The 22,345-nt window shown below is 38.5% G+C and overlaps 1 protein-coding gene and 1 long non-coding RNA gene across 3 annotated transcripts in view; one reads left to right on the top strand and one right to left on the bottom strand.

Annotated features, from left to right (window-relative positions):
* The window catches only part of PDE7B (phosphodiesterase 7B), a 175,853-nt gene extending 166,363 nt beyond the window's left edge, over positions 1-9,490 (top strand). For both annotated transcript variants that reach the window (XM_005014073.6, XM_027454482.3), the window contains 2 exons: positions 2,831-2,911; positions 5,271-9,490. In XM_005014073.6, coding sequence (XP_005014130.1) covers positions 2,831-2,911; positions 5,271-5,488 — 299 coding nt within the window. In that variant the 3' untranslated portion in view covers positions 5,489-9,490. The remainder of the gene's footprint in view (positions 1-2,830; positions 2,912-5,270) is intronic.
* Positions 1,368-21,465, bottom strand: LOC106015281 (uncharacterized). The gene is made up of 3 exons (XR_001187193.5): positions 21,341-21,465; positions 17,337-17,415; positions 1,368-3,764 (listed from the first exon to the last, which is right to left on the bottom strand). It is a non-coding gene; the product is annotated as an uncharacterized lncRNA (long non-coding RNA).
* Between the last annotated feature and the right edge of the window lie 880 nt (positions 21,466-22,345).

The raw sequence follows: 22,345 nt of genomic DNA, 5'->3' as shown, positions 1-22,345 counted from the left end.
ATTTACGTGACCCAGCTGCTCTTCTAGCAGGAGGGAGGCAGAGCTGTGCCGTGCCTCAGCTCTTGAATTTTGCTGAAGAGCCCACGGCTTGGTTCCTCGCTGAGAACCCTCCAGCCGTCGTTAGCTCTTGTGAGCTGAAACTGCGCCAGCATCATACTGCTAGTGACTGCATTTTATCTCACTTTTCAGACTCACAACTCCTACAGGAGGCTCAGCCTCCGTGTTTCCCAGATATGACACACTCTTCTGCATAGAAACACAGAGAAAGAGTTCAAATTCAGTTCCCAGCACAGTAAGCTTCCCTAACATGTTTCAAATGGCCAAAGTAGGCAAGCCAACGCTCTGCTAGAACCTATTGCAAATGCTTTCAGACCCCTGCAGAGAGCTCAGTCATGCAGGGCCTTTTTTAAACACAGTAATTGCACCATTTGGCTCTATCTGCATAGGCAAGGTCATGCTGTGCTACAACACGGACAGGGTGCAGCAGAGTTTAATCACTGCTAAATTCTTTGTTTGCAGCATCCTGAGAGCCTAAGGCAAGTGGTACAAACACTGGAAGAGCACACAATGAAGTACTCAATTCACTTAAAACTCTGCAGTACTGAGTTAAGCCACATTTGGGCTGGTACCTAGTACAGTTAGTCCGGAACATTAACGAACAAGGACAAATAGTTCAACAAGTTAATTTTTAGCCAGCATCAGTTCAAGCTGGTGAAACATCTTTGATGCTTTTGAAGCAACATAAGCAACTTGCAAGATGCAGGTTTATTTAGTCAGATGTATAGCCAAGGCATAATCAATATCTAACATGAGGACAGGGTCCCAGTTGTCTGAAATCTCACCATTGGAGGGTACTGAGGGACAATGCTGTGAAAGACAGCAATCTCAGCTCTTACAAACTTATGCTTTTTCCCTAAGACTCAAGATGCATTAGTAAAACTTCTATAACATACCTCTGAAAGGGGACACAGGAGCATACAAGACCAGTTAGAGATGTAACAAGGGGGAAAAGGGCAATTATGTGGGAGAACCTACAGAAGCAATGGTTTGACTGTCACTTAAAAACATATTCTTGTAGACCTCGCTACCCCCTTACACACAATGCTGAGGCACAAAGGTATTTTTTTGTCACTAAGGTTGGTATTTGGAAACCATAGCTCTTATGGTCGGAATTTTAACTGTAGATGAAGCAGATAATTAATGTATTGATTAATCTTCCTGCTGTATACAGAAGTTTGAAATTTTTTTTTGTATGAAATGTTTCTAATGCCATTTAAATAGACTCAAACCCTGATTTTCCAATCATCTGGTGCATCTACACCTATCAGTAAATAAAATATACACATCAGTTAGATTTCAGGGAGCAGCTGATCCTTACAACAATTCCTAACGCAGACCTTTCATAGAAAAATAGCTTAACCTGATCCTAAGAAATTCGAGCATCTCAGTACAGCAAAAACCTTGAAAGTGGATCATTTGAATGGGCATTTCAAAAGTCAGTTAGGAACAGAGGGAACATAATGCAACTTGATTTGTTTACAAAAAGCTGGAATTGGCAAGGAACAAGATTCAAGAAAATGGCTCATGTTTAAACAACATTCATGCTCAGTTTCTCTAGAGGTTGTAACATTGGTTGAAAGGTTTCCCCCAGCGTGAGAGTTCTCAGCAACCAATTCATGCAGTTACTTTTCTAGCAACTTGGAACACAAAAAAAAAAAAAAAATGACCATCCCTTAAGTTCTTACCATGCTAAGAAAAATTTTGTCTTTCTCAATTAAATGGTTTGTCAAAGACAAGATGTTGGTACAGTTTGAGCCATACATGCAAACCGTTTGGAACCCAGCATACTTACATCACTGGAGTTCTCTTTTATCTGTCAAAGATTTCTTGAAGTGGGTAGAAGAGAAGAAGAGAACAAACAAGCTGCACATTTGGAAACATAAACTCACTTTGTCTCAGTGTTGATGAATAGTTCCTTTTGATTGTTTGTGAAGCTCAAAACATTTCCCTGGTATTTCCTAAATATCTAGTTAAAACTGAAAATACGCCCCTCACTTACATTTAAGAAGCTATTTCATGCTGCAGGGAGGAGAAGGGGAAAGCTTAAAAATGCACATAGTATGTACTGGGCTATAGAGGCCAACCAGCACTAAACCATTTAAGTCAAAAATCAGAGGGGACAATTAAAAAAAGCTTCTAAACAAAATCAGTGGATTTGAAGCAAAATGTTTATTTTGAGGTTGAATGTAATGTTTTGTCTGATTTATGGGAATGTTTCTTCTAAACAGCACTCACAACATCCTTATTAGTAAATATACTAGTAAATAAAAAGGACAAGCAGCACAGCTTAGCTTATAGGTAGCAGGTCTCATCCCTCCCATACGGTGGCTAGGAAAGGGTCCGTACTGCCAGGCTCCATTGAGCTGGCCTTTAACAACAATTTTCACAAGCACACAAGAGCAACTCACACAACCATACTAACCAAGATGAGGATTTTTTTTCTAGAATATGTTTTCTGCAGTTTTCTAGTAGTAAGCGAGAGAGGCTATTTTTAAAATGAAGGTCCTCAGAACACTTAAGTGCTCACATTTAAAGTTCTTTCAAAACTCACCTTTCCTTAGAGATATTTTTCTTTCTATGCTTGCTTAGTTTCTCTGATGCTTAAAAAAAAAAGTCCAAAAAATGAAAGTACTTAGACATCTAACATGGTTTTCATTGGTGCAAGACTACAACTGATTAAATCCACATAGTTGCAGTCACCGTACAAGTCTGATGTAGGTATGGAGAACAGACATAAATGGCAGCAAATTATTTTCTTTTTACATTGTAGGTGACCTGGAACAAAAATTTGAACTGGAAATAAGTCCTCTTTGTAATCAGCAGAAGGATACAATACCAAGCATACAAATAGGTAAGTTTTAGCTTCATCCTGTTCTCTTCATGTTTATCACAGTATGGCACAAGCTCAAACAGAAACTGAAACACGATATGCAATAAAATCCATTTGTGACATAAACCCAGTGAATCAACAGCCAAGGTCAACTTTGTGAATCCCGAACACTTGATCTAGGATTGACTTCATGAAATGACACATGACCTTACCTCGAGGATGATCAGCCAGGTGCAAGCGTATTTCAACGGAGCAGTTATTTGTGATGATGAGAGAAAACATCCCCACAACAGTTGAGCATACTGAGAAGCCTTCCAGTTTAAAGTGGTGTCACCATTATTTTTCTGTCCAGTTTCCCACAGATTCTTCATAAAACACTCCATATCACAATGCTCCTGCAGTAGCAGGTTGCTGCAGAATTGGGTGCAGGTGAAAAGATGACTGATTCATTAAGAGCCTTTAGACCATATTCATTGTTTCCCTAGTAGCAGTTCTCTGGAGATTTAGGGGCAAGAAGTCAGGACACAAGTTTTTCCATCTTCCCATCTTTTTTTCAACGCTTTAACTTGTCCTCCACAAACACTGTAGAGCACTGAGCAATTTTCACTTCTCCCCTCATGTTGCACCTTGGCATCCCCACAGCCTCCCTGTGCAGGACAGCAGATTGATCTCAAGCAGGGAGCATGACCCCAGGGCAGTGTTTGCAGAAAACTCTCAGCAGCCCAGTGGTTAGCTTGCAGTTGGTGTTCCCATAAATGTATCTGCAGTTTCACACCATATGCAGAGGATGCTAAGTGGACAGCTGTGTAGTCATACAATACTACCTGTCTCACAGCTGAACAAATGCTGCTAAGGTGTTCATCTTCCTTTCCTCCTGCCAGAAAAAATGAGGCAAAAGCAATGATTTAAAAGAAATTGTCTGATAATAGATAATACTGGTGGGCTTTTTCTCACACATAATTGCTTGGGCAAAGCTGATTCACTTTACCAGAGAGATCAGGTTCAGCTTAACTGATGTAAAAACTTTACTGCAGCTAGGTTCAAACACCCAATAAAACTTAAAGAGGGCTCATCCACATAAATAATTCATTTAGGAGCAGCAAAAAAATATATATATATATATACAGCAAAGTTAGCCACAGCTTACAGTTTAGAGCCACCTCAGGTCACAGCGACCCACCCTGAGCTTCCCCCAGTCCCACCTGCACTGCTCACTCCCCATGAAGCTGCACAGTTTCTCTTCCATTCATGCTGGCAACTCAGCTAACAGTCCTGACATGGACGTCAATGTTCTTTAACTAGAAGAACCTGGCAGACCTCAGACACCAGCCACAGGGTTTGCAGCAATCCCCAGATAGCAATTTCATTTTGTGTCAGGCCTGTCCAGCCATTTCACAATTATAAACCCAACCATATAAAGGTTACAGCAGCCTACAGACACGTAAGACATGATGTGCAAATAAACGTACTACATTTTCTCTGTACCCATACAACAAGAAAACAGCTGTTTTTAAAACATTTGTTTTTTTCTGAGCTCCTTTTTGTTGGAATCAAACTGCAGTTTGAATCCTAAAAGTGTTTTCATTTGTTTTCTTCTATCAAAGAGATTTTGTAACAATTCACTTAAATACAAGCCACCCCTGCATAGAGTAGGTGTTGTCGGCTGTACTCGTACAAAAGCCAACCCGAAGTTAAAGCCATTCCCCTGTGGGTCAGAATAGACAAACCTTTCTGACGCAGAGAAGCTGTGGCATAGTCTTCCCATGTGACAGTAAAGGTCAGCGCACAAATTTCAAGCACTGTCCTTGTCTGCACTCTGCAGTACAAAAGGCATCTATGACATACAGCGTAGCATACAGAAGCCCTCAAGTTAATACACGCCTGGAAAGCTCTGGAATGGGAAGCAGAATAGCCACAGCAGCACTCACTGCTTTTGTAGTGATAACCTCAGGTACATGATGGTGCCCAGACACCACTACAGCCCATTCTCAGCTCTCTCAACCTAAATAAAAAAGAAACCTGTCCAAACCAACCATTCAATAAAAATAATCATTACATAGGAAAAAAGGGGTCATTCTAATATGTATGGGAAAAAATCACAACCATCACATGTGATTGTACATAGGTTACTTTCTAATTTGAAATCTCAGAGTAGGATGGTCTCTGACTTTATTTACACATACAGATAGATCCAGACCTTCATTATATGCGCTGGTCAGAAGTCGCCAGTTTCAAGAGGAGCTGACAACTGCTGGAGGGTTTATTGTTACTTCTCTTCAAGGTTTTTGCTACTTGTATTGCTGTATTCTCTTGAGGCACTCTCTGGGGAAATGCCCTCGGAATGAATTTGTTCCTCACCTGCTGTACTTTCTTTCCCCAGGGTTCATGACGTACATTGTAGAGCCACTCTTTGAGAGGTGGGCCCAGTTTACAGGAGATACCCCCTTATCTGAAAATATGCTAAACCATCTCAGGAGGAACAAGGCCAAGTGGAGGAGTTTGCTCCATAAGCAACACAGCAGTAGTAGGAGCAATGACCACTCAGGTCAAGTGACTGGCAGCCAGGAACAGACTTTAAATGAAGAAGAGACTCCTTAGTGGCAGCTTTGCACTTTTCCTTATAGCACTGCTATCTCTGTCTTGATCACAGCAGCAAGCAAAACCCCGGGGAGCTAAGAGCCTGTTGTCAAGACCACGGAAAGGGAAGAAACAGCAAAGCAGAAGCTGTAAGGGTCCTCATGAACAAACCCACGGTTCTGCTGGGTTCCTTTCTGGATCTCCTTCATCTTCCTGTCCCCCTCTTCGTTCTGCGCATGCCTGATGCCATTCGTCACTTCTGATCACGAACTGCCTGAATGCGGAGTCCCAGCCAGCAGTACTGAAGCCGGGCCAGTTACTGCTGCCATGAAGCAGGGAAGATTACTGAGAAAACAGAGGAGATAGTGGCACTCTTGGTTATGTATTCATTTACCATGAGTCATACTGTGACATATGTATATAGGCCCAGAGCACCATACACTTTCCAGTCTGGCAGCTGGGCTGCACATTAAACCACCAGCATCTTCAGAACCCAGAGGACACTGGTTGAGTGAGACAGCGCTCACAGAGGGCAGAGAGAATCTGGTTATTTTAGTAATTAAAATAAAAACCTTTTTAACTTTTGTATTCTGTGCACTAAACAGATCTATAAACCTTGGACTGAAGTTTCTCTCCATATACACAACTCCAGTGTAACAAGGCTCATTTTGGTAATCATTTTTATGCCACTTTGGATAAAAGACAGGCATCTTCTCGTTGCAAGGAACAGTATTCCCTCGCAAATGAAAGGGAAGGTGTTGTACAGTCTAAACCTTTAAAACATGAACAGATCTATCTTTTGAGTACTGTTTCAAGTAACATGTTTATATTCATACGTGTACATTTTCTGTAAATACGAAGCGCTACTGATTCCCATGCCAAAATACTGGAGTACTGTGGGATTGCTACCTGTAAAAACATTGGCACTGTGAACAGAATACTGTTAGTTTTAATACAAGAGAAAGCATTTGTAAATATGGTATAGAGTTTATTAATATACACCATTGTTTGTGGATAAAAGCCTTAACTTTTAGCATCCTTCATTTTCTGATAGCTGCCAAAACCATACGATTATGATTCTGAACTGCCTTTCCACTATCAAAGGTGTATCAAAGGTCATTAAGGAATGAAGTCTGGCAGGATAACTTCTTGAAAACTTCAAACACATTCCATATGGGTCCGTGCTGTTAATTCATGGCACCTTGCACATTCAGTCTAGGCAAATGCTTCACAGAGCCTGAAGTTTAAGTTCAAAAAAAAAAAACAAACAGAAAGGTAAAAGCCAAAACCCCACAGCAACACCACATAATATGACAATTCAACACAACTAACATTTATTCTAGAGTGTGAATTTCTATTAAATAGCATAGTGATCTACAAAGCACGACATTCTAGTAATTCTGGAGTCCGATTGTTTTCTCGAGTGATGTTGTAGTGTAGCTGATATTCTCCCCCACATTCCCTACTTAGATAGCTGGCATCTAAATGCATTTATATTTTTTTTTTATTTAAAAAATAAAACAAAAAAACTTCAACTGACTGCTAGATCTGTCTCACTCACTGAAGGAAATAAAATACTTTCCAGGCAGTCTGTTAAGAAAAATCCTTTTAACTACCGTAATAGCTGAGGAATTCTATGAACCCTATGTTCTCTTTGTTTTTGAAAGATACATGGCCTTATCTATGTCATAACCTCAGATCAGATATTCTTCTGTAAAGCTTTCCTTAAGCTTCAATCGTTTCAATGAAATTGCATTCTTGGACACTACTGTATTGCACCAAAGTGATCGTCCTCTCCCCTGCCCCCAGAAAAAACTAATTGTATTCAGTCAAAGTGCAATGTTGTTGTAAGCCCCCAGTACATCAAATCAGCATAACTCTTTTACAAAATATCTGGCCATATAATCATGTTTGGACACGATTACTTTGGACAGGCCAACAAAGAAAGCACTTAAATAGAAACTAGAAGGTGTTTGAGAAAGATAATGCTCACTTAAAGAAGTGCAAGGGAGATGTAGAATTTTTTTCCATTGCAGGGAACATTGACTTTGTTAGACAAAGTTTTTGTGTGCATAAGGTGACTAATATGTTTAAAGGAAAACAAAAACCATAAGGTTTAGTAAGGGATGTTTTAGTCTACTAATTTATTGGACATGTATCTTCAGAGAAAGGGACTGAAATCCAGTGAAATAGGAAGGTGAAATCACTAACTATGAGAAAACAAAGCATCTTGGGAGAGATGCTTTTCTTCTCCTCTACCATTTTATAAGCTGTAAGTGGTAGAAAACCTTCCTCCCTCTTCTAAATGGGACTCACATATTAGAAGTACTATAACCATCAAAGAGAGGGAGTTGTTGTAGAATAAAATTATTTCTAACTATAGGACATAAACGCCTTTTTAACCACCTGATGGTGGGGGTGGGAGTATCACTGCTTTATGGCTTTTTAGATATATCTTTCCTTCTGACAGATTTAGGACAATTATTAGGACATTATACAAGCAGTATAATGTGCTGCCTACAAGCACTTAAGTACCTACAAAAGGATATCATTTCCCTTGTTTTGCCTTTTTACTAAGAAATTGAAGCCATTTTCCATCTAGTTCAAAGAATTTTTAAAAATGTTCTGAGGTTTAGTTAAATAAACCTGGCGTCTAGCAGCATAAAAAGCTCTTGACAGACACATTGTTGTGTTGTTCCTGAGGAGCTTCCAGAAAATAGGTCCAACAGGAGAGCTTAGTGCACATCAAGATCTGCTATAGCTACAGTACAACCAAGACCTTTTCTGTAATTAGAGCCTATGGGGCCTATTACGAGACTGCTCTCACCAAGTTAAAGCTTCCTAATAAACTTTGAAAAGCTGCTCTTAAAATGAACAGGGTTTTTTGTTGTTGTCGTTGGTTTGGTTGGTTGGGGGGTTGGGGGTTTGTTGGCTTTGGTTTTTGTGGGTTTTTTTGGCTTTTCTTTTGTTTGTTTGGGGGTGAGGGTTTGGGTACACCGAACATACTTGCTAGATTTCAATCACCTTGTCTAATGAAACAATGTTTGAAATAGGTTCAGGGTGCCTCCAGAAATGCTTCTGTAGTTGTAAGCCAAACCCATTACACAAGACTGGGTCTGGACCAATTTGCCTCAGGTGCTCTAAACAGAAGTGAACTGAAAAATTAGGCTCTGGCAGCAGATGTCTGGCAATGAGATTCATTGGGGTCTGTAAGGCAAAATGCTATTGTTTGATTCCCCATAGACGACGGCATATCAGACCTGATATGGCCAATTCAACAGCACCAGTGCTCAGTATACGCTGTTGTGATACATGCTTGGTATTCCCTGGTTTGGAGGACATTTTGGTGCTGGGATTTCTCCCCAGAATACCAACAGAATGCTGGATGAACTGAGTGGAAAAATTTATATGCAGATATATCAAGTATATGGATGTTTGTGCTGTCAGCCCTATTAGCCATTTTACAGAAAGGCCATGTAAATTATTTCTCTTTCTTACTGGGACAGTGCAGCTAAAAGGTTCTGCAGTTTTAAAATAGTTAGGCTTTTCATATATGTAATGAAGGAAGCAGAGAATCAGTAAAAACAAGAGCTTAACACACTAACTAAGCCACACAAATACAGTTCACTTGATTAAAACTCGGTTTCTTTAAATGTGGATTTTGTTTCATCAGAGACAAATTCTGTGTAAATAATTTTATTTTTCTTTTAAAAAAGAGTGGTGATAAGTGAATTTTTTAGCATGGTTAAAATAATGCATACGTATGCACTTTCATTAAGTAAAGGTTTGACCTGCGTTTGCGTTTCTAAGGGTCAACATTCTGGCCACCAACCAAAACAGGGAAAAAAAAAGGAGTATGAAAAATGTGTGCTTTTGAAAAACATAGACAGAGGAATAGGTGCCATTAAGTAGAGTCTATGGAGGATTTGCAGTTCTGTCTAACCTAGTATTGAACACGTTGATATTTTTTGTATGAAGTATTGGTTTTTGTGGGGAAAAAAAAAAAAAAAAAAAAAAAGCAAAGTCACAGAATGATCAGTGAGAAGGCTGCTACCACAGTAAATGGAATAAACCAGTTTTCAAACTGCATATTTATCTCACCAGCTTTTCTAAGCTCTGATTGAACTATTAGAAGTTTCCAGCAAAACAGACAGAATGCATATAAGCCCTTCCAAATCGACTCTCCTTGGAAAGGAGAAACACACAAGTAGTCACTTTTTTATTTTCAGGTATCAGTCAGGATAACATACATAATTTATAGCCTTGCATTCTAAGTTACTCAGCTAAGCTGTCCATAAGTTTCTCCCATTCCCCTCCTGATGCCACCACCCCCAGCTCATGGTCTACAGAGCTAATACTTAAATTTGAATTAAGATCCTGCAAATCCAAAAAAAAAAAAAAAAGACATGCCAAAACCCAAATAAAATAATAATAATATTAAAAAACACACACACGGCAAGCTTCATGCCATGAATATCATGAATATGTATCCAAAATACCTTGATTGGTGCAAACTATTATTGTATTATTTGTTTCTATAATCCATCCAATATTTTAGGTACATAAACTTTAAGTGCAGAGCATAAGTTTGACTTGGATGTAAAATATATTCTGCTTATCTTTGAATTCAAGATTGTATATGTCATGTTTATTGTAAAGCATTTTATATATACATATTCACATATCTTGTACAACTCTACGGGCCAAACACTGGTCCCACCAACTTCACTGGGACCAAGAATCAGCCCCCATATGTGCGTATATATGCCATATGCATCATTCTGAAAGGAAGCACTAGATTGTGTGAAAATGCTGTGACTGCTATGCAGTGATGCCAAGAGACTTAACTGCACCTTTTTTAACATACTGCTGTAAGTATTCATCATGTCAAAGAATGACAACTAATAAATAAATAAACAAAAAAGAAAGTGTCCAAAGTTCTTTGGTATAACCAGTTGATTAGAAAGCATGTCCTTAATTTGCTGAAGACACTGGATTGTCAAGACAGCAAAACTTCTGTTGCCATCCTCCCACTGCCTCGCCTTCCTACCAACAGAGAAATCATGTCTGTTGCACTGTTTCTGAAATGAACTTCTGTCTAAATTCACCCTTAGCTTTGCTCTAGGGATGGAGTGCAAATGGATTTACCACTAAAGAAAGTATTTCTGTATCTTTCTCTTAAATATACAGTGGAAGGATTTTCAAACCTCGGGGAAAACATTTCCCTGTTTAAGTATTTAAATAACAGGGAGTTGTCTTTTACTATTGTTTCGGTCAGCATGGATTCACCAAGGGGAAATCATTCCTGACCAACCTCATAAGCTTCTATAATGAAACCACCAGCCTGATGAACAAGGGGGTAGCCGTGAATACTGTCTTCCTGGACTTCAGTAAGTTTGGACTTTCCCCTGTAGGATCCTCATAGAGAAGCTGCTGATGTATGGGCTGGATGAGCAAACAGGGAGGTGGATCCAAAACTCTGAACAGCCAGGTCCAGACCATAGTAGTCAGTGGTGCAAAGTCTAGTTGGAGGCCAGAAACGAGTACCCCAGTGATCAATATGGGCTCTAGTCCTGTTTAACATCTCCATCAATGATCTGGACAATGTAAGAGTGCACCCTCAGCATATTCACACAAACGACACAAAGTCAGACATGGGAGACTGACAAGAAGGCCATCCACCGGGACTTTGACAGTCTGAAGAGGTGGGCTGACAAGAATCTCACGAAGTTCAACAGGGAGAAGCACAGAGTCCTGAACCTGGGGAGGAACAAACCCAGCACCAGAACATGCTGGGGGCAACCCAATTCTGCAGTAAAGGAGCTGGGAGTCCTGGGAGTCACCAGGTTGCATGAGTTAACAATGGGCCCTTGCTGCCAGTATTCTTGGCTGCGTTAGGCAAAGCATAGGCAGCGGGTCAAGAGAAGTGATCCTTCCCCTCTACTTAGCATTGGTGAGGCCACATCTAGCGTACTGTCTCATTCTGGGCTACCCAATACAAAAGAGACATGGACATACTGGAAAGAGTCCCCCAGAGGGCTACTAAGATACCAAGGGACTTCAGCATCTCTCCTATGTTGAGTGTCAGGAAGAATTGGATCTGTTTAGTCTGGAAAAGAGGCTCAGGGGAAGAATCTTATTAGTGTGTATAAATACCTGAAGGGAGGGCGCAATGAAGACAGAGCCAGGCTCTTTTCAATGATGCCCAGTGCCAGGAGAAGAGGCTGTGGGTACAAACTGAAACACAGGAGGTTCCATATGAACACCAGGCAGCACGTCTTTACCTTGCGGGTGATGGACCACTGGCACAGGTTGCCCAGAAATGTGGAGTCTCCCTCCTTGGAGATCTTCAGAAGCTGCCTGGACAGTACTGGGCACCCTGTTCTGGGTGTCTCTGCTTGAGAAGGGGGGTTGATCCAGAAGGCCTCCAGAGGGTCTTCCAGCCTCAGCCATTCTTTTCATAGAACGGCCTGCATTGGAAGGTACCTTAAAGATCATCTAGTTCTCACCCCACTGCCACAGGCAGGGATGCCACCCACTAGATCAGGTTGACCAAGGCCCCATCCAGCCTGGCTTTGAATTCTGCAATTCTCTGGTTCAGTTCCAGTATCTAGTTCTCCTTAATATCATTGCTCAGTTTTAATTTCACTTCTCATTTGTGGACCATGTTATTTATGATACATGCAACACATATGAGCTTTGTGAACTTTAACTGAAAATATTAAAAGCATTGACATTCTCCACAGGTGCATGCTTCTAAGTGAAAAATGTTATTGTTGATAGACATTTTGCCACTTCTGGGACTCTTCTTGTTGATTTTGGTATGCTTCTAAAGGCAGAATTTATCCGTTACCTCAAAGTCTTTAGAAACAATGCTCACAGTTTGTGCAGAGCATATGCCACAACAGAGTCAAATATAGGAGCAGGAAATATCTTTGGTTTCAGTGTTATTTAGACAGTATTTTAAATGCATCCTCTGGAAGGAAAAAAAAAAAAAAAAAAAGAGAGAGAGAGAGAGAGAGAGAGAGAAAGAAAGAAATCCTTCAGAATCATAAGAAAAAGCACTTCCATATGTCCCTGAATGCAAGCTGGATTGCAGAACAGATTCTAGAAGGAAACCCCTTGGAGATCTGTCCTATATATGGATGGAGTTGTGATGGTTTCTCCAGAAGTTTTACATTGTCAGCATTGGAAAACCACTCAGAATGTTCCACAATGGATTTTAGCAGTGTTAGTTTCAATAACAGCTAAGTCAATACATCTTCCTACTGTGCATAGCCACTGTCTGTATAGATGTTGATGTTTAATGGTTCAATACAAATATAATGTAGGCTAGCATGTTGAAATGAATCACCAAACTTAACAGCAAAAGAAAAAATAATATGACTAAAAAAATAAAAATAATTGAACAGACAGATTGAGAGCTTCTGTTTTCCCAAATCCAAGCAAGGGAAAACAGAGTAAAAATTAAAAAAAAAAAAAAAAAAAAAAAAAAAAAAAAAAGTGGAAGTCGCTCCGACAAAAAAAACATTTAAATTCAGCTATGTGTTTAAAGGTTAAAGGGTGCTGAACATTTACATAAACAAAAAGAAAATCCATTGATAAAAACAAGTATTACTAAAATCATAACCTTGTAGAAAATGTACTTTAAGACATAAATCAAGCTTTGGTCTAGAGCAAAACTTTCATGCCCTACTAATGCAGGTCAGGAACCGTTACAGTCCAAATCCAAAGCTTTTATTTGTATATTCAGAGGATTCCTGTGAACTTAGTTCATGCATAAGCATGTTCATGAAAGAAATGTAACTCCAAAGAAAATAAAACCAGCATTGCATCTATACATGTATTTGATACCTGGCCTCATTTCTATAACAGGACCTATCAACACCTGGAGGCAAACTCAGGGCTAGTCACTGCAGGCAATCAAAATCCAAAGAAAATAGGAAGTACTAAAACATATGGTAGATTCAGGGTCAGATTCAAGAAGATAGATTACTTTTTCCCCAAAGACTACTTTATTTGTATCTTGCACATTTTGTATTGGATAAATATATTTCAATGCAATTATTAGAAAGCAAAAAGCTTAGGAAGAAGTGTTTGCTTAGGAAAAAGTGTAGGAAGAGAGCCTGAATTTAATCTTTCTTTGCCACATCTTTCCTCTGCACGAGGTTTAAACATACCAGTATGTAACCTTGCATTACCAATAGCCTTCATTTTCTTTCTGAGCAGTTCCGCTATGTAAGCCTACATGTTTGCAGAACCTGGCCTTTCAAATATAGGATGCTTACAAAACAATCTGCCATTTTTTGCTGTTATAGCGCAAAAGTCACGTTGTACATGAAATGCTAGCTAAAGATGGAATCTATTTATTTTCACTTTGGTAACGTTTTGGAGCACTCTACTACTAGACCAGAACCCTACAAGAGATATGAACAATACTGCTATGCTGCTTCTACCACAAGTCTTCACAAAACATGCAATTTAATAACAAATTCTTGTTACTTCAAAACTCAAAAGAAAACCACCACAGATCCTGTGGAGAACTAGATCTGAAAGGAAAGCATTTATTTTAATGATAAAGTAGTTCATCTCCTTCAACTTTGTGGAAAAAGTGAACCGATCAGACATAAGTATGTTTAAAAATGTATATACATTTTGCTGTTTTCTTCTGGGAAAGAGTTTACTCCTTCGCTAGTCCAACTACAGTTCATTCTTTCTGGTACCTCAGTATCATTAATTTAAAGGGAGAACTTACATCATCACTCTTGAGTTACTTGACAGCTTAGAGTTTTGCCTGTGGGTGTTATATTGCTCTCAGGAACATCTTATATAATAATGCAGATGTCATTTTTCAGCTGGCACAGCACATCTACGAACTTAAATTTTACTGAGATCCATCAGAGTATGGATTCTTCTTAAAGCTCTGCAAATCAGCAGAGTTGCACTTTCAGAAGTAGCACAGACTCCTCCCTCTGAAACGGAAAGTACTTTTAAAATGTAAAAGATAAAAATACCTTTAATAAAAAGCTGGTCTCTTTGTGAAATAACCTATGATAAATACATTAGAAAATAAACATACTTCAGAGCTTCCTGCAGGAAGTAACATAAGGAACTCCTAATTCAACTGAGAAAAAGGAAAGAGAAATAACTTCTCATTTTCTGAGAGGTAACTCAGCCAAGAAAAATCTCTTAGAAAGTTCACCTAACAGATTCATTTACCTGAGACCTGAGCTTTTAAATGTAATAAGTTTTGATCATCTAGAACTCACAGGGGGGTTTGGTGTGTTTTTTTGTTTTGTTTTGTTTTTTGGGGGGGAGGGAGAAAACAAGGTGTTCTTTATATTTCTGTACTCTGTAGAGAATTTACTTTAAAACTACTTTTTAGGTTATAGTATAGAGAACAAGTAATGAAAAACCATCACTTCCTATTGTAGATGTCACGCTCACAGTTGAAATGAACTCTCACTTAAATTACTCTAGCTTTCACTTCCTGCTACTGGTTACTATTATGTTTCTCTCTGTCAGAAAAAGAGTTTTTTAGTACCTTATTTATTATTATTTCTCTTCATGCATTCACAGCCATATCAGGTCAATGTAAACAGAAACAGACTTTCTGTTTCTGAAAAATACCAGGCACAAACTATAAATTCGCACAATTTGGAGAGAACTCCTTTATCGCTTTCCATCCAGCTGTACTAGAATGTACTCTGTTTCTGAGGACCTAATTTACTACAGTATTATCATTTGCCATCACTCCCATCTTCACTATTTCTCAAAATTAAATTATTATTATTATTTTTAATTATCCACAAATTCATTACTAAAAGCATGTTAATCTAGGTTAATCTCATTAAGCTAGAAGAATTCCCTATAATCCCAGCGGAAACACTTCCTTACTTACTATTATGTGGCATTTAATCAGTTCTACATCTATTTAACATGTATTTTATGGATAATATGAATGCTATATTTTAATTAACAATACACTTTGTATTACAGCTATTTTTTGTCAAACATAATTTAAAATATCTATTTTCTAACAAAGATACGTTAGATTAATCCAGTAATTACCTAGACTTTTCCAAAGCTGCAATAGGATCTCATCATACATATTCAATCTTTTTGCCTAGAACTAGACACATGTTAATTGACTTAAAGTTACCCATTTTACTCTACTTACAAAGAAAATTTAGATACCACAATAGTTTTCCAAGGTTTATTCAAAACAAACATACAAGGCCAAAGGCCTCCTTCAGCCAATTTCTTTAGAAATTTCAGATTCACATTGTTTAAGCATCCACAGTTCAAGGTTTGTTTGTCTTTTTATTTCACTCCTAACCATCAAGATTTAACTTATTCCTCCATTAGAAAAGAATTACTTAAAGAAGAATTGCTTAAATAGTGACTTTTTTTTTAAGTAAATACTTTTTTTTCCCCTAAAATCTATGCATTTAGTGAGACTTCAATTCTTGTTTAATCATCTGATCAGCAATAGCTTTCAAATTAAAGCACCATTACCACACATGATGTTCATGACCCTCTACTCACATCAGATCAGCTCTTCACAATTATTTTGCTCAGTGAAGGTCTGACCACACATCACTGGTCTTGATTGTAATGGAGATCTGTATGCTAGAGAATAAGGACTTGGTCCTATGATCACAATGCAACCTCCTTCCTCCATAGCTCTTATTATGCGAGAAGGAGGTCTATGGGAAAGAAAAAGATAGCAAATTTGTACAGCTGTGTAGAAGTAGAGCAAGTTTCTGTGGGTTCCCCCGGCAACTACTAGCTTAGGGTACTCTCTAGCTCAGGCTATTCTCCTAGCAACAGCTCTACTAGCTCACAAAGCACGTAGCGGGATCTCCCTAATTCAGTTTGTTTAGCTTACCAGATGTTAATATTCCTTTATTTGTGATCTCAAAATTCTAATTCAACATTGTAAGAAACATAATACTGACAAATTAGGTTATAGAGCAGGCTATTTTGTAGAGATCAGTTTCACTAGCAGCCTCTTTGTTCTAACATACAAAACACAAAGTACATGTATACTCTTCACAGCTTTAAAAAGTCTATGCCATTACTGAGAAATAACTGAAGGACTGAAGACATACTAGAAGATTTGGAGGGAAAAAAAATAGACCCTTGTAAAACCACAACAAGCAAAACTTTATTGTAATCTGTATAAACACAGACAGGGAATACAAGAGGAATAGAAGCAAACACAACCATTTCAAAAACATTTGAATGGTCAAAAGGGCAGATAAGGAACAGGAGCTGCTGATAATGCCCACATGTCACCTGAGTCAAATCAAAGTAAAACTTCAAACTAGATATTTTTATTATTACAAAACACACTGACTTTCAGATTACTTTCCCACTATACATGCTGGTACAGTAGCTCCTAACTTAACAAAATTAAAAACAAGAACATTGAGTTTGACCTTTATTCAGAAACACTTCCTCACATGCAAAGAGCGTAACAAAAACAGCCTGGTTTATCAAGTCTGCCTCAGTAGATGGCAGTCAAATACGGTATACAATTCAAGCAATATAATTGCTTGAAAAAGGGTAATGGAAGAAAGACAACTAAAGTACCATCTGGACAAAATAAGTAACAAACTGTGGAATGCACATACAGAATAACAGCAATCTGAAAGACAAAGAAAAAACTCACCAGTAGTAGTACAGACAACCACCCTCAATGACAACTACTGTGGTTTTGTAACTTTTAAAGGATATTTCTACAGTTCTCACTACCTTAAAAAGAAAAAAAAGGAACAAATACAGTCTGTGTACTATAAGATCACAGTGCATTAAACAATCGTAAGGCTACAACACAATGTGAAGAAACTAAAACTAAGCTTACTTTGAATTTCTCTGTACTCCTTTTACCCAGCAGCTGTTGCTCAGTGGCTTGCTCTGCATTACAGCAGGTGGCTCTAATTCTGAAACACAAGGCAGAAACAGACACCTTCACTTAAATGTTGCAGCCAAGCTAAAAGCTATGTTTTATTTCTAGATTATGTTCTACAAATTCAGCAAATTATCATAAAACTAACTTCAGGAAGATGAAAATCTTTCTGTTTTCAGCTTAGTTTCTTGCAGCAGACCAATGGACCATATCCTAAGTTCTTCATAGTTCAAGGTGAACTATAGTATGGTATAGGTTAGGTATGCTTATTTAATCTGGAGACAAATGCTGTGTTAAGTTCCACTGCAGCAACTCTGATGAAATCAATAGTGATGCAGAAGCATCAGTGAAAGTTAACGCTTTCTGCAAACTTACTCTTATTTAGTCTTAAGATTGCACCTAAATTTGTTCAAATCATTATTTACACATAAAGAGCAAAGGGTGTGCATACTGATAGGAGCAAAGTATAATCTTTCATCTGAAAAAAAAATTTAATTTTTTTATGCCAGATGGTCCCTTTGATATTGAATCAGAAAGTAGCAACATATTTTCTCTAGTAGAATCTAAAAGTTATTCATAAAAATCCATTCAATTCAGGGGCAATTCTCATTACTTAGGTACTACATCACAGACAGAAATTTTCTCCAAGTCTTTTTAACATGGGATATGAGAGGATATTTCTTCAGGAAAAGCTTTCTGCTAGAAAAGCTCTTTAATTCACTGCATAAAATCTTTTGTCTGTTCTAGATGCTAAACATGGAGGGAAATGAAGTAGCAGGTTTATTTTGTGCATAAGAATAAATTAGCCTGATGTTGACTTTTTATTAATCCAAGTACAATAAATATAGTTCATTGTAACACTAGTAAATTAGAAACATGTGCCTCTACAATCTAGTGAGAATCGCTAAAAGATAAAAATATAAAGGGATTTACTGTTAGACCTATTACCGACAAAATAAAATTATTTAAATTTAAGATTTACAGCATAGATCTGGTAAAACACTGCTCTCTTGTGGTTAAGTACGTACAGTTCAGCCACAGAATATATGAAAGATTTTCATCAAATATTTTCAGAAACTTCAGAAACTTTCAGAAACTTCAAAGTTGTTTTACTCTAAGGTGTTTTTTGCTGGTAAGGGAGTTTACCACAGCCAGTTCCAACTCCACCCCTCCACGCCATGTTACTGCTGCCTAAATATGGCAATTCAGGCTCCTGCTTTTGGTTCTCTGACCCGTGGAAATTAAATACTTCTATTAGTCTTAAACAAGAGGTTTGAGTATTTCTATTCCAATATCAACAAAAATGAAAGTCTGAACACTTCTGCTCACACATGTAAATAACCTGCTCTTAGAGCCTTCTTCAGCCTTTCAGGCAAACAACCTGAACAAAAATGTAAAGAGGACTACAAATATAGCTGGAACAAATGGACTCCATTGTTTTTCTTTCAACAAATAAATCAAATCCCCATTGCAGAGGGAACAATCCTGCTGACAGGATTATTGGGAAAAATAATGAATATAAGAAGAATGGTCTTTTGATTATTATAAGTAGTTGTTAGAACTAATTCTCTAAATAAATAATGCTCTGGAAACTAACGTCTAGCACAATCAAGAATGTCTCTCAGCTGAGTAGCTAGATAATAGCTAGCTAAAACAAAGCTGTGATATTGCAAGTCAAACAACTACTCCAAACTCCAACTACAAAACATTAACATTTGAATTTAAAGAAAAAGCTCTCTTAAACAACACAGGTTTTAGAAACCTCATTTATGCTAGGACAGCAAGTTCAAATTTTAGGTGTTTCCATGTACGTTTGAATGAATTAGGATTCCTATTAACAATTAAGTGCCCAAATTTCCCAAATAGGCTCATCAAGTCTTCTGAATTAGAAATTATTCTTGACAAATTAAGTTCTCTGTTTTTCAGTCAATTATTTTCTAGTTCTGCTAAACATAGGCCAAATGACTTTATTTATTCGTAACAGAATTAAGGATACATTGGTTAGTATCAGTTATCTTATACTAATATACAGAAGATAAATGCTCTTCTATCTTTATATGTTATGTGTTATATATAATAGTTATTTTATAAACACATGCCCACAGATGAACAGACAAAACAGTCCTTTGCCAAATAATTATAGATACAAAAAATACACTATAAAATGGATGATAAATAGAAATTATTTTTTTCAGTGACTGGTGTTAAAGGGAGAAAATATTTCTGAAGCACAATAATTTGAAAATAAGCTGGGCAAATAATACTAAAAAGGATAAAATATTTCCCAAATGGATACAGCTGTCTTCTTTAGCCTTTACTCACAACATAATTTTATATATTGTTGAAACTATTTCAGCCGTTAGACAGCGGGCTTGTAAACAAAATGGTCTAAGCTGTACGTATGGAGCATGATGTACATGGATATAAACCACTGAAACATTTACAAACACCAGGAGATGAAAAGGCTTTTCAAGAACCCTTCCAGACTGCGCCTTACACATCACATAGAACTAAGGGAGCAAGTTCAGAGGAGGGCTAAAAAAAGATTAGAGTGGAGCATCTGTCGTACAAAGACAGGCTGAGAGTACTGGGCCTGTTTAGCCTGGAAAAGAGAAGATGAAGGAGAGACAGCATTAGTGTATATAAATATCTGAAGGAAGGGTGTCAAGAGGATGAAGTGCCAGCCCAGGAGCCATACCACAGGGTGCAGTCCTTCAGAAACACAGTGCTCCAGCATGGGCTGCTCTCCACAGAGCAGTACAGGAAGCTTCTCAGACGAAAGGAGCTTCATCTGGGGTAAAAATCAGGCACGTTTTATAACTTTTATACGTCTTACCAAAAGAAGGCATAGGACAAGGGGGAATGGTCTTAAACCAGAAGAGGATAGACTAGGCATTAGGAGGAAATTCTTCACTGTAGAAGGGTGGTGAGGCACAGGTTGCCCAGGGAAGCTGTGGATGCCCCATCCCTGGAGGTGTTCAAGGCCAGGCTGGATGGGGCCTTGGCCAAGCTGATCTGGTGGGTGACATCCCTGCCTATGGCAGGGAGGGGTTGGAGTTAGATGAGCCTTAAGGTCCCTTCCAACCCGAGCTGATCTTGGATACCAGTGTCCCCCAGGGGTCAGTACTGGGTCCAGTCTTGTTCAACTTACTCATCAGTGATCTGGATGATGGAAAGGATGTGCACCTTCAGCAAGTTTTCTGACAACACAAAGCTCGGAAGAGTGGATAATACTCCAGAGGGCTGTGCTGCCATTCAGAGGGACCTCGACAGGCTAGAAAGTTGGGCAGAGAGGAACCTCATCAGATTCAACAAGGGCAAGTGGAGGGTCCTGCACTGAGGGAGGAATAACCCCAAGCACCAGTACAGGCTGGGGGCTGACCTGCTGGAAAACAGCTCTGCAGAGAGACGTGGGGTTAATTGTGGACAGCAGGCTGACCATGGGCCAGCAATGTGCCCTTGTGGACAGGAAGGCTAATGGTATCCTGGGCTACATTCAGAAGAGTGTTGCCAGAAGGTCAAGGGAGGTGATCCTCCCCCTCTACTCAGCCCTGGTGAGGCTGCACCTGGAGTATTGTGTCCAGTTCTGGGCTCCCCAGTACAAGAAGGACATGGAACTACTGGAGCGAGTCCAGAGGAGGGCTACTAAGATGATGAGAGGACTGGAGCACCTTACATACGAGGACAGGCTGAGAGATCTTCCAGGCCTGTTTGGCCTGGAAAAGAGAAGGCTGAGGAGAGATCTCATTAATGTATATAAATATCTGAGGGGAGGGTGGAGCCAGTCTCTTTTCAGCTGTGCCCAGAAACAGGACAAGAGGCAACGGGCACAGACTGAAGCACAGGAAGTTCCGGCTGAATATGAGAGGGCACTTCTTTACTGTGAGGGTGACAGAGCACCGAACAGGTTGCCCAGAGAGGCTGTGGAATCTCCTTTTCTGGAGATATTCAAAACCCACCTGAATGCCATCCTGCAAAATGTGCTCTAGATGATCCTGCTCAGCAGGGTTATTGGACTAGGTGATCTTCAGAGGTCCCTTCCAATCTCGACCATTCTGTGTTTCTTTGATGTGTCAGTCAAACTGCAAGAAACAAAACCAGAATTATTTATATAAAGAGGTAAATGTAACAAGACATAGTGCATGTCTTTCTTCTTTTTATAACTTGAGTTTTTCAATCCCACAACATGTCCATTATTTTTGATAACTTTTTTTAGATTCTTCGTTTTCTTACAAAATCTCTTCTATGCTTACTTTCTGATACTTGTCCATTTTTATTATGCAATTTACAGTAGCTTCAGCTTCATACTTCAACAATATCTGAAAAATGAAAGTTTCTCTCTATATACATTGGTGATTTACAGTAGGTATCCTATTCCTTCTAGTTAAGCTACATACTTCCAACACAAAACTTTGAAATTAAATTGGATAATTTTAAGTACAGTGAGGGTCTCTGAGGGAAGCTCATATATTTATCACTATGAAATTTATCTATTTCCAGTTTCTCAGAGGCAGAACTATTTTTGTTAATTAAAGCCAGCATACTTGCTGATGAAACTGATGGTTTAAGTGTGCCTTTTTTATAATAGATGCTCTCTTCTTACTTTTAACATGTTTCTTTTATCCCCTGAGCATTAATATTCTCTTTTAATAATCCATATAGTTTAGAAACAGTAAATCTTGAAGGAGACAGTGTCCAAGGTAGACAGTCTGACTGTGCTAACCCAGGAAGAAATATTGAGACAAGAGGTTGGTCAGTTATCCGAATGGGAAATAACTAGAAAATATATATTGTACAAAACATGTGCCGTTGCATGCAAGCAGTAGTGTAACAAAGGAAAAAAATTTAGTACCTTTGTTGCAGAAACATGACAATGACTTCACTTCTAAATTATACTAAATTATGTAAGTACGGCAAAAATATAACTGAATAAGAAGCACACACCCACCTTGTGTAGATTTTAT

Source organism: Anas platyrhynchos, chromosome 3, assembly GCF_047663525.1.
Source record: "Anas platyrhynchos isolate ZD024472 breed Pekin duck chromosome 3, IASCAAS_PekinDuck_T2T, whole genome shotgun sequence".
NCBI classification, from domain to species: Eukaryota; Metazoa; Chordata; class Aves; order Anseriformes; family Anatidae; genus Anas; species Anas platyrhynchos.
Note: the sequence above shows the minus strand (reverse complement) of the source record. Positions and strands in the feature narration are given on the sequence as shown.